General features: G+C 42.5%; 1 protein-coding gene across 8 annotated transcripts in view; it reads left to right on the forward strand.

Moving 5' to 3' along the window:
• LOC308397169 (protein NLRC3-like) overlaps positions 1-12,332 on the forward strand; it is a 60,484-nt gene extending 48,152 nt beyond the window's left edge. For all 8 annotated transcript variants that reach the window (XM_080882963.1, XM_080882964.1, XM_080882966.1 and 5 more), the window contains 3 exons: positions 2,261-2,434; positions 9,382-9,428; positions 9,577-12,332. In XM_080882963.1, coding sequence (XP_080739089.1) covers positions 2,261-2,434; positions 9,382-9,428; positions 9,577-10,124 — 769 coding nt within the window. In that variant the 3' untranslated portion in view covers positions 10,125-12,332. The remainder of the gene's footprint in view (positions 1-2,260; positions 2,435-9,381; positions 9,429-9,576) is intronic.
• Positions 12,333-13,676: the final 1,344 nt, after the last annotated feature.

Raw genomic sequence — 13,676 nt, forward strand, 5'->3', positions numbered from 1 at the left:
ATATATATATATATATATGTGTGTATATATGTATATATGTGTGTATATATGTGTATATATGTATATATATGTGTATATATATATGTATATATATGTGTATATATAGAACAAAACTTGATCATTGTGCATTTCTTTATGTACAGTAAGTCCGGTTTTCTTGAATAGACGTTCGAGTTGGCGTCCTTTAGCTTTAAGGTGACGCAGGTCGGAGGTAAACCATGGAGCTGAACGGGAAAATGAGACAGTTCGATGTTTAAGGGGAGCAAATATGTTAAGAAGGTTATGAAGGTTGACATTATAATGACAAACGAGTTCATGAGGGGTTGAGGAGCAGTGGATAGATGGAAGGTCATGGACGGCAGATGAAAAAACAGCTGGGTTGATATTACTAATTTTCCTAAAAGTGATATTACGAGAGATACAGGTTTTGGAAGCGGTTATGTTTGCATCAAAAGAAATAAACATATGATCAGACTGGGGAAACAATGTGGCTTTACAGTGGGTGGGGGTAATGCCAGAACAACAGACCAAATCCAGGATATGACCTTTGGAATGGGTAGGAAATTTTATGTACTGTAGAAGCCCAAAACTTTCCAGGCAGGAGGTAAAATCTCTGGAAAGAGGGATTTTATTATTGTCCATATGAATATTGAAGTCACCAGCAATGATCAGATTTGGAGAAAGTACAGAAAAATGAGTGAGAAGAGCAGAAAATTCATTTAAAAACTCCTTGTTTGGCTTAGGTGGCCGATAAACAGTACATATGATGGTGGGGGTAGATCCAGGGAGCTGTAGTGCAGTGTATTCAAATGAATGGGAGGGAGGGGCAGAGACAGGGAGCACTTTCCAGTGCCTCCGGTGAATTATCGCGAGACCTCCGCCCCTCCCCGAGATGCGAGGTTGACAGGTGTAAACAAACTCAGATGGAGTGGAGTCGTTGAGAGAAACAAAGTCATTAGGCAGTTGCCATGTTTCAGTTAAACAAAGAAAGTCCAACTTACGATCACAGAGGAGATCATGGACGAGATGTCCCTTACCAGTGAGAGAGCGGATGTTTAATAGACCAAACTTGATGCTGGAGTTACCATGCCTGACAGTAGGCTTAGTCGATCTAGCCAGGTGGGCCAGCACACTGTGGTCAACAGCCCGGTCAGTCTTGCAGGGAGGACGACGAGTTTTTGACCAGATGGAAAATATTGAGTTAGTGTCACTGATGTTGAACTTCCGCCGAAGCCCTCGGTGGATATACCTGCGGCGGGGCTGGAAGGCGATGTCCGGGTAGAAGTATAGAGCCACCGGTGGAGAGATAGCCAGGCAAAAACGGAGCCGTAAAAGATCCGTAGCAGAATACTGGAGAAGAGCTGTCGCCGGGTGATGAATGATGGATAAAAAAAACCCAGGTGAGCACAAGCCACACCAACACCCTGTGGATCCGCATCTTAATCAGGGCCGAGCACTGAACACAAACGGAGGGACCGCTGACAGCTGCAGCGCAAGCAATAGAAGCCCGAAAATATTGCGAAAACAAGTCAAAACAGGGTCGCGTCTTAGATACTTGATTTAAATTGTCGTCGTCAGCAACTTAAAAAATAAGATAACTTAAAAAATAAGATAACAATAACCGGTGAGCAGCGGCAGCCAAGCGCGCCAGCGTTCACTCGACCGGATATATATATGTATATGTGTATATATGTATATGTGTGTATATATATGTATATATGTGTATATATATATATGTATATATGTGTATGTGTGTGTATATATATGTATATAAGTGTATATGTATGTGTATATATGTATGTGTATGGGGAGCAGTCGGATTTGTAGAGTGTAAACAGGAGGGGACTCAAAACACATTCTTGTGGAGACCCGGTGCTGAGTGTGATGGTGCTGGACAGGTGGGGGCCGAGTCTGACAGATGGTGGTCTATTTGTCAGGAAGTCCTTGATCCAGAGGCAGATGGGGTGGAGAGTCCCAGGTGAGACAGTTTCTGGACCAGGATCTCCGGGATGATATGATTGAATGCTTAGCTAAAGTCCTGGAGGAGCATTCTCACTTTTGTGTGTGTGTGTGTGTGTGTGTGTGTGTGTGTGTGTGTGTGTGTGTGTGTGTGTGTGTGTGTGTGTGTGTGTGTGTATATATATATATATATATATATTAGTCAAATGGATTGATGGCCCTGGATTTTGAAATAAGAAAAAACAGTAAAAAAAATCCTTGTATGAAGTATTATTTTGTATTTTGTTTTGTGTGTCTGCAGTCTGTCAGGCTGTCTGATCACAGAGGAAGGCTGTACTTCTCTGGCCTCAGCTCTGACCTCCAACCCCTCCCATCTGAGAGAGCTGGACCTGAGCTACAATCATCCAGGTGACTCAGGAATGAAGCTGCTGTCGGCTGGACTGAAGAATCCACGCTGGAGACTGGACACTCTTAGGTATGGAGAGAATGTCTGACAGAGGAGGAAGAGCTGGAAACATTTCCTTTCAATAATGTAATTCTTTAATTCCTGTTTGTTTCATGCAGATGTGACATAAACAATCACACAAAGGAAAATTCTATAGAAAATTCTATTGCAGTGTTTCTCCAGCATTCACCTCTTTTCCCTCATTGTGTGTTTATACACCTCTCTGCATTTAACTCCAAGGTATTATTTATCTGTGGCTCTCTTTCACTGTGTGAATTCTGATCTGTCTTCCTCCCCCGACCCTAAGTGTTTGTTGCAACCCTTTTCTGGATCTGCCAGAGGTTTCTTCCTATCAAAAGGGGGTTCGCTTGTTTTTTCTCTTTCTCCCCCTTTGTCACCAAAGTGCTTGCTCATAGGGGGTAATATGATTGTTCAGGGTCTTTACCTTACACTATAAAGGGCCTGGAGGAAACTATTAGTGTGATTTGGCATGATATAAATAAAATGTAACTTAAACTGAATATGAATGAGTTATTTATCTATGAGAAGTACACAAAATTCAGCTTGGGCAATAATAATAGCTACCTTTTGCCACCATCATGCATGTTTAACAATGTAGTGGTTTTAAACGGTATAACCACAGGTCCAGAACATAAACAATATTGTGAAAAGCTTGAAATTTCATACTCAGTGAGTGAGATGAAGAGTGATGGTGGAGATGGGCTACATAGACCGGAGCCTGAGCCTGAAATGCTCTGTATGAAAGATGAAATAATACTGAGGACAGGTGAAAGATGCAGAGGCAGGTGAAGAAGTGACAAAAGAAGCCTTTAGAGGACAAAAGACCAAAGTCCAACATCAGGAAACACAAAGGGCAGGCAATCACATGAGTGCTTCTGATTGGCTGAAGAAGAATTAGAATAGAATAGAATACTTTTATTTGTCAATTTCTTCAAATGTACTTGCCATACAAAGGAATTGAAATTACGTTTCACACTGTCCCATGCGTAGGCATTGACAACAATAAGGTGCAGATGCACAACAAAAACAAAAACAGCCCTAACAATAAGATAATAAATAGTAATATAATAATATAAATAGTGCTAAAAGAATACTAAAAATATATATATAGCAGCAGGTGTGTGCAATTGCAATGCAAGGGCAGGAGGCTGAACAGACAGTGCGCGGGGTGGGTTGCATCGTTGACAATTGTGATGGCTTTGCGGGTGAGGCGAGTGGTGTAAATGTCTTGCAGGGAGGGGAGTGGTACACCAACTATCCTCTCAGCTGTTCTCACAATGCGTTGTAGAGCTTTTCTGTTATAGTCAGTGCAGCTACCGCCCCACACAGTGATGCAGCTGGAGAGGATACTTTCAATAGTTCCTCTGTAGAATGTAGTCAGGATGGGTGGTGGAGCACTTGCCCGCTTGAGTTTGCGCAGGAAGTAGAGGCGCTGTTGTGCTTTCTTGGCCAGTGATGCTGTGTTGGTGGTCCAAGAGAGGTCCTCACTGATGTGCACCCCCAGGAACTTGGTGCTGCTCACCCTCTCCACCGCAGCGCCGTCGATGGTCAATGGGGGGTGACAGGTGTGGCCTCTCTGGAAGTTGACAATAATCTCCTTGGTCTTACTGACATTTAGCAGGAGGTTGTTGTCTCTGCACCACGTGGTCAGGAGCTCAACCTCTTTCCTGTAGTGGGTCTCATCGCCCTTGGTGATGAGCCCCACCAGCGTTGTGTCGTCCGCAAACTTCACAAGGTGAACACTAACGTTGAGATGCTAAGGGAGATAGGACTTCTGCGACAGCCTTTCGACGCCTCCTTGCCCGGGGAGGGTTAGCAGGCGAGTCCGGTGAGTTGCTAGGCCAGCTAGCAGGCTGTCGCAGAAGTCCTATCTCCCTTAGCATCTCAACGTTAGTGTTCAAAACTTGGCAAATCTTGCTTCTCCGAATGTGTAAGAGAGCCTGACGACTGTACACATATTCCGACGTGGACTGGCGAGAAACACTTGCAGAAAGACACTTACTTGACGAACAAAACATCGCATTTTCGGGAGAGCGTGAGGTCGCTGCGTCTACACGCGCCGCCATTTTCTAGGAACCATTTTCTAGGAATTAAGTAGTCATGTTAAACCAACCACGTGACCAATTTAAGATGACATATCAATAACCTGTCATGTCAGCCTAAGACAAACCTGAGTCTCCATTTTTGTGTTAAAAGTGTTGATTTCAATTCGATATATAACAGAGGTCAGAGGGTTCCTTTGTGAGTGTGCATGCCTGCTGCAACCCATAATTTCCTTCAGGATCAATAAAGTATTTCTGATTATGATTCTGAAACTCTAAGAACAAGAAAGTCTTAAGGATTAACCTAAAACATAAGATAATAGTAATCAAACCAAAACCACTGAGTCAACAGACTCAGGACCATGACAGTTAGATGCCAACTACTGAGAATCAAAAGGACAAAAGGAATAATACTGTCATCCCGTATATAGTCATTGTAACACAGATAAAGCGCTAATGAATTAATACATGCTAGGTATTAAGTGAAATATTGGGTTATTATTAGTCAGAAGATTTAGGAATGCTACTGGAGCTGATGGGCAGTAATTAATGAATACACACAAAAGAAAAGGCTTTTGCGGGTACCATATATTTAACTAAAACCAAAGAAAAATAAGAAGAAAAGGAAAGGAAAACTTAAATAATCCCAAAAACACTGATCCACAGTGAAGAGAGGAGAAAGTCCATGAGTTTTATTTGAATGTCCATGAGAGATGTACAAGCGCTATTGTCCATAAATTGGGGGAATGGTGTGTATGATTGTGGAAATCAGTGTAATCGGAAAATGGGGACAGAGCGTCGTCTTTGAAAACTTCCTACCAGACCAGTGGAACCCCCAGCTGACGAGACTTGAGGCTGGACAAGCTCCTCGGGCCCTCCAGCTGACGAAACATGAGGCTGGACGGGGTCCTCGGGCCCTCCAGCTGACGAAACATGAGGCTGGACGGGCTCCTCGGGCCCTCCAGCTGACGAAACATGAGGCTTGACGGGGTCCTCGGGCCCTCCAGCTGACGAAACCTGAGGTTGGACGGGATCCTCGGGCCCTCCAGCTGAGACGGGAAAGTGCTGGACAGGCTCTCTAGAACCCCCAGCAGACAGGAGAAAGTGCTGGCCAGGCTCTCCAGAACCCCCAGTGGATGAGGGAGGTGGCGGCGTGGGAGCCACGGAGTGCTGAATGGGCTCATCCAAGCTTCCAGCAGGAGCTGATGTAGAGCCAAAGGGTATTGGGACCCCTGGCTGAATGCTAAGCTGACCAGAAGACTGAACTGCTACAGGGAACTGAACTGAAGACGACTGAGCTAATGGTTCAGGTGCGAATGGAGCTGCTGATGACAGAGCTAATGGCTTTGCTATAGGTGATGGGGCTAACGGCTGCGTTACAGGAGGCAGAGCAGGAGACTGAGCTACAGACTGCAAAAGAGGTAGTGAAGATGGTTGTGGCGAAAGTGAAATCAGTGGTTGACGACAGAGCTAAGGGCGACTGAACAGGAGACACTGGAGACTGAACTAGTGGCGACTGAACAGGAGACAGAGCTCGGAGCTGAATAGGCAAATGAGTGATGGACTGAACAGGCTATGGATTGCACAAGAGACTGAACTAAAGGTTGAACGGAGCACTGATTAGCAGACTGGGCTAATGGCAATGTAGGAGGCTGGGCAGCTAAGTGAGCTTCAGGAGGCTGGGCAGCTAAGCTAGCTCCTGTGTCAGTGGCAGCTGAACATTCGACACATCAGTCCAGCTCTGAGGTCTTTACACTGGCTGCCTCTCCGTCAGAGGATAGACTTTAAAGTTCTGATGCTGGTCTATAAAGCTCTGAATGGTTTAGGACCAAAATATATCAGTGACCTCCTGACCCAGTATGAACCTTCCAGATCCCTCAGGTCATCTGGATCCGGTTTTTTATCAGTTCCCAGAGTCAGAACCAGACACGGAGAAGCTGCATTCAGCTTTTATGCTCCATATATCTGGAACAAACTCCCAGAAAGCCTCAGATCAGCTGAAACACTAAGTTTATTTAAATCCAGGTTGAAGACACACCTATTCTCAGCTGCATTTGAACCTTGTTGTTGAATTGTGCTACATAAATAAACTTGCCTTGCCAGTGTAATCTGTTTCATCGAAATCCTAGCCTTAGACACCATCATTCTCTCATCGATGCATGTTTCTTTTATTTTCATTGTCATAATCACTTTTTTGGCTGCTTAGGTGCAATGACCACAAGATGGCTTCAAAATGGTTTCTTGACATAGCGTCACGGGGGAAGTGAAAGTTGTAAGGCCATTCTTTTCTCCAATAGTCAGCTCTGTGGTGTACACTTACAAGGCCTGTGTAAATGAGAATTGCCAAGAAGATGTAAAAATCACCGTCAGAGCAGTCTATGTAAACTTGCCGCCAGACCTCTTTGCAGCATTGGCATTTGTGTTCTCAATGATTGTTCTGACAACATACTCACAAAATAACAGCTGGAACAGTGACAGAGGGACCATGCTGTTGTGGTGTTAAATGTAGGGCCTGGGTCCCCTGCTGGCATACACTTGAAAGGATCAGGATTTTAGTTCTCCTCATCCCTGCTTTTCCACATTTCTTCCACCTCAGAAGACCCATTTTCCTTAAGTTTTGGTTTAGTCTTTCTAGATTTCACCTTTTTGGCCTGCTGGGTATTGGGTGTGAGAGCTGCTGCACATTGCCATGTAGAGGATGAGGGCCTTCAGGGCCCAATGAGAAGAAGATTTTATAAAATGTGTGTGTATATAATAAATACAATTATAACATATAATATCTCAAAGCATGCTCAATCATCCAGGTATGGTTGTGTTTTCAATGGGAGAAAGTTTCATCAGTCATCCAAGTGACTTTGTCAATCTCAGATCATAAATAGCACCACCAACAGTGAGATATGGTCAGTTTCATTGTCATTCTTGATTCCATACCATTATTATGCAAAGCTGAGACTGAGGAAATCACTTAGATGAGTGCTAAAATTTTATGACAAAAATGTATGTTTTTGGTAGGACACACAGCAGGCATTGAGGGAGAGCACGACAACGAGCAGGGAAAGAGACAGATACTAAATACAAGAAGGGAACAGGACAAAGAGGGAAACCTGGGAAACACAGCGAACGCTAATCACACAGGCAAGACAGGGAAAGAACAGACAAGAAAACATAACTGAGACAACGAGACACTAGAACACAGGGAAGGTAACGTAACAAAACTGCTCAAACAATCAAACTTTATCTATATAGCATTTTTTCATATACAGGATTCCTTGGATAGAATATTCCATAACAGAATTGTAATTGCATACCTTTCAGGCAGCAGTGTCTCCATTTTCGAATCGTTATTTTCTGATAATGGAACGATGAGGTCCTTATCATCGGAAGATGAATCTTACACACAAAGCTGTGTCCCACTATCATTCCAAACCATATCCAGCACTTCCTCAGCAATGTATGATTTGATGAGGAAATGCTGTCAAGACAACAGAGTTCGCTAATCACCAGTCTGCACGCAAAGACTTCTGTGCGCAAAGAAGCGGAGCCGCCTTTTTCTCAAATTTGAAAGATCCATGGCTGTAACGCTGGCTTTTACTGGTCGATTTGCACTGTTGAACCCACCTTTTAATCGTATGATCCAACAGAATCGCATTGCAACACATTATTTGTGTCAATCAAACTACTCAAAAGCTGTAAGGTGGGATATACAAATTGTGCAAGATGGCTGACCCTCACCATCGTCCAATCAAATGCATGTAATTTGTCACAAAATGGCATCCTTCCTATCGAAAACTGCTCCAAGTGCTAACTGGGAATTGTAGTTATTCAGGAAGCATAATCATATGATTGTGGATATATCTTATGGACACAAAACAGCAAAAGTATGTCAGCATTTATAATAATGTTTTTCGAAGGTGAAGCACATTTCTTCTTTTGCAGCTGGTTTGGTGAATTTTGGGCAGAGGACGATGAAATTTACAGTTTTGGAATCTGTGAGATCTGTTAGCAGTTTGTTTGGTTAGCCGGGACTCCTTGCTACGAGGCTCCGTCGTGTTGGTTTACTGACATCTTCCAAAGTGAAGTTACTGCTCTTTGAACTGTTTGTTGTCTTTGCTTTGTTAGGTGGTTGTAGAAATGGTTTATATGAGATTGTAGATGCGATTCAGAGGTTTCTGTGGATACTACACATGTCGGGACTTATATTTTGTGACCCCGTGTAATAACCGAATAAACGTAATCTCCTCACTTGCCCCTCGTACTGGGGGCATGGGGCCGATCAAGTTAAAGATCAGGGTCTGGTTTCTGGACTCTAGTCAGCATTCACACAACTCTAACTTTACTCTGGATTCTTGACTTTGTGACTTTGTGTTAGCATGTCATTTGTACAGATGGTTGCAAAGAGTCAAAGTGCTGTTAGCTGCATGATGCACAGTTTTCTGTCCTGGATGTAGTGTGTATTTCATCATCAGACTTGTGTCCTTTTGTGCGATAAAAAATAAAAGTAATGTTTACATCTCGACTATAAACAACTGCAGCATTTTCCTCTTGAGTGACATAAACTAAGAAAAACTGATTGTAGCACAGTGTGGAGGAAGAAAAATGCCCGTTTTTGATTTTTTTTTTTTTTGTTTCTATTCATTCTATTGAATATTCATGATGTATTCTATTCATGATGGAGAGCAAAGGCAGGGAGGTGTTCTTTCCAGCTAAGCAGAAAAAGAATACAAAGACAATGAAGGTGACAGTTTGAATCAGTCATGTTTTATTCAATACAGTGATATACTGACAGATCCCGGATCAGTCCAAATCATCAGCAGTTTGATCCACCTATGGATTGAAGTGTATTTGTTAAAATGTTGGACTGTTCCTTTATCATTGTCTAACAGTATGTGTATCTGACCCCTCTCCTCCTTTCAGGGTGGAGCCTGCTGGAGTCCGATGGTTGAGACCAGGTCTGAGGAAGTGTAAGTGTGTTTTTAATGGGATTCATGAAAACAAAGCAGCACACATTCAACCATCTTCATCATGTCGGGAGTCATCATCAAAGTGTCAATCAATGAACAGATGACGGATCAATAACTGCAGCTGGATTGTGTTTGTTCTCTCCATCAGATTCCTGTCAACTCACAATCGACACAAACACAGTGAACAGAAACCTCCAACTGTCTGACAACAACAGGAAGGTGACGGATGTGCAAGAGGTTCAGTCATATCCTGATCATCCAGACAGATTTGATGTTTATCATCAACTGCTGTGTAGAAATGGTCTGACTGGTCGCTGTTACTGGGAGGTCGAGTGGAGAGGAAGAGTTGATGTAACAGTGAGTTACAGAAGCATCAGAAGGAAAGGAAACAGCTATGACTGTGAGTTTGGAAACAATGATCAGTCCTGGAATCTGAAATGCTCTGATGATGGCCCTGAATTTGTCAGACATAATAACATAAAAGGATCCATCTCCTCCTCCTCGTCCTCCTCCTCCTCCTCCTCTGTCTCTAACAGAGCAGCAGTGTATGTGGACTGTCCTGCTGGCACTCTGTCCTTCTACAGAGTCTCCTCTGACACTCTGATCCACCTCCACACCTTCAACACCACATTCAATGAAACTCTTTATCCTGGGTTTATGGTCTGGTCTGATGGTTCCTCAGTGTCCCTGTGCTGAGTGGAGTGTAAAGAGTTTCCTCCTGTTAGAGCAGTGGTTCCCAAACCTTTTTCGCTAGGCCCCCCTTTGTTTTACAAGAAAAATGCTCGCGTCCCCTTCTCGCGCAAACGCACACGCACAAACGCATCCTCCAACCACACACACATATTTTGCTCCATTGCGGTTTATTTCACACCTCAAACATTTAGTGAACAATTAAGCAAATACAAGTAATCTGCAATAAATGACAGGTACTAATAAAATAAACCACTAACTCTTTTAGGCTACGTCCACACCAACACGGGTATTTTTGAAAACGCAGCTGTTTCGTCCACATGTAAACGACGTTTTGAATCACCGAAAACTGAGATTTCTCAAACTCCTTTTTTGCGTTTACGTGTGGACGAGGAATACAGAGTTCGTCACTCAACATCAAAGGTATGTGCCTTTTTCACGTCACGCTGTGCTCCACGTTATTGTTTACATGAGATGAATTGCAGAATGGCAGATAGTCATATTAACAGTATTTTGTCTCTATCTTCAGGTTTTACACTCTTACATATACACACACAGTTACTGTCCCTCCATTTAGAAAGGCAGAGGCGTCAGGGTATAATTATTTCACATGTAGTTGTTTTTTCCCTGTGTAATAATATTCAACATTGCTATCAATACATTTTTCAAAAAATGTCTCGCTGTGCAAAATGGGTTTAAAAACATAAACAGCTGTGGGATCCTGTTTGTCCGTGATTTAGACAGGGGGAACAAATTGTGGCAGGATGAGCCTGATATTATTTGCATCCCACTGTAACTTTACTGTATAAAGAGCTAACATTTCCAAAATGTCAGGAGTAGTTAGTCATTATAAGAAGTGTTTGTTAGCTAAAAATCAAGAATGTGGGATACTGTTTGTGCAGGTGAAACCAAAGGGAAGATTTGCTTCACCATGTTTTCTAGTCGTTGGCTTAGAATGAAGTTGGTTTGGAAACATATTCAGTGATGCTTCATCTCCTGCTTTGCGTTTGTGTGGGCCCCCGTGCTAGCAGTGTTTAAGCATTGTTTTTGGGGTTTCCCTTTTTCATGCCCCCCCCCCCCCGCAAGGGCTCCACACTTTGGGAACGTCTGTGTCAGAGAAACACTCTGACTGTTGAACAGATAGTTCAGTCTGTACATGTCTGTCTCTTTCACTCACAAACACGTTTTCAGATTCATGGATTCAATCAGTTGATGTTTGAAACTCTTCTAAATGATTCCTTGTAAACTTCTTCAGTCCTTTAAAGATGGAAGCTCCCATTATTCCAGGATCCACATGTTGTTTTCTGTCTTTTTCCACTCAAAGCTTCACAGTGGCCCTGGACATGTTGTTGGCCGAGAAAGGAGGTGTGTGTCCCATGTTTGGTGATATGTGTTGCACCTTCATTCTCAACAACACTGCTCCGGATGACTCTGTAACCAGGGCTCTGGAGGGTTTGAAAACTTTATCCATGGATTCGGGGCCAGATGGTCCGGGGTCTATGATGCCGTTGGTGGAGGTGGCTGAATGGACCGAGGAGTGAGACAATAGAGAGGATGTTCGCCTTCTTCGAAGGCCAAAGACAAGGAGTGTGGGGTTTATATCATTTAATATCATGTTTATTCTTTTATATCCTTTTTATTAAGCTTTCAGTAATGGTATTTGATTAAAAAAATTATTCAATATATTACACATATAGTTTCAATCACGTTATTACACATATTGCAAAATGTGCTCACACAAGAGTTGGCCTTCTGTCTGTAAGAGGTTACAGGCTTTATCTGGTGAGGTGAGAGGTGAGACAGAGTGCAGTGAGGTCGAGACAGTTCACCTGCATACACAGACATTATATAGACACATTTCTAGGTTAGAGTTAAGATGTATTTTGCTTGTAACTGCATTTGTGCCTGCATAAGCGACAGTATTTTGTAGGATGTGCTTCTGATGTTCCAGAGATAAGCGAGAGTGAGAAGATCAACAGGAAGCACCTGGCGTGGAGACGGAGAAAATGTCTTTTTGAATGTGTGTCAGAGGTTGTCAACAGAAGAGTTGTGGTTATTGTAATTTATGCATGTTATGTATCTGCTTTGACGCATTAAGGGGCGTAACAATACCTTGACGTATAAAACATTCTGAGTATGCTTTCTTGTGGGGATTTTATGCTGAGGATTGTGACGGTGTATTTCCTTCACACGTGTGTTTAATAAAATCATTGTTTTGACTCACTTGGACCTGTGGTCGTTTGTCTCTCACCTCAATCACAAATCGGGACAAGTCCTTTAACGATGGAAGCTCCCATTATTCCAGGATCCATATGTTTTCTGTCTTTTTCCACTCAAAGCTTCACAGTGAATATCAGTATGTTGTGTTTCTCTGAAGCTCAGTTCACAACCAGCTCCTCTCATAGCTGGACAATTTTTTGTTTTTATGGGCCGATGGATTTTTTTTTTTTTTTTTTTTTTTTTTTTTTTTAGGAAGGGTATATATAACTAGAAAGTGCATTTTCTGAAGAAACTGCAGTGTGAATGCTTGAATCTGAATGTATGCACTGAAAGGAATTAATTGCTGAATTTTGAGTTACAAATATTGAATGAGATTAAAAAAAAAACGAATTTAACCTGAAAACAAAGGTGCTGAACTGCTAAAAGCTGAAGGTTACACAGAAGAAGGAGTTGGAAAAAAACTGAAAATGTTTTAAATGTAAATTAGAAAACCCTAAGAAATGAGAAAAGAACATTTAGAGTCAGAAAACATCTGAATGAATATTAAAAGGTCATATTCTTTGAATCACTGAATGACTAAAATGTGATCCCTCCACTTTGATCCACACAGTTTAAAAAGTTTAAATGCCTGAGCTTTGAAAGACAAGATGTTGGAAAGAGAACAACGATGGCGACGTTTTGAGGGTAAAATGATGGCTTTAACACTGTGGACACAGCAGCAGTTGAAAGAGAAGTGTTTAAGATGAATCTTGGCAGAGTGGCAGGCAGAGCTCGTTAAGCAGGCAGGTGTGAGCCTGGTTGCTATAGTGACTGCACCCAGTGGCTCCATACACACGCACACAGACATGCGCCTCACTTTTGCTGCTTAAAATGAACAGAAAAGTCAGGCCGAAACAAATCGTTCCCAAATGAAAAGTAAAAGTCGTATTGACAAAATTCTTTCACTGTGAGCGACAGCAATGTCTAGTCTACCTAATTCTCAGTTTTCATGCCTGTGGAGTTTATTATATGGACGTGGTGACAGTGTAAAAACACCATGCTCTTCTGATTTTCAAACGAACCTTCTGAGCCGTTTTAACATTAGAGTCTATGGAAGAGTTGGAGGGAGGAGGCTGTGCATTGGTGACATTTATGAAAGAACCATAACACCTAGTACAATAGTAAACACATTGGATGAAAGAGGACAGCGATGGCTACGTTTTGAGGGTAAAATCATACCTGTAGAGCAAACGCTGCGGACACAGCAGCAGTTTTAAAAAAGATTTTAAGATTAATTTTTTTGCTCCTCTCACTCTAGCAGTTGAGCTGCCTCACTCTAGCCCCAACATTCCGTCCCAT

This window comes from Rhamphochromis sp. 'chilingali' (assembly GCF_963969265.1).
Source record: "Rhamphochromis sp. 'chilingali' genome assembly, chromosome: 1".
Classification (NCBI taxonomy): domain Eukaryota; kingdom Metazoa; phylum Chordata; class Actinopteri; order Cichliformes; family Cichlidae; genus Rhamphochromis; species Rhamphochromis sp. 'chilingali'.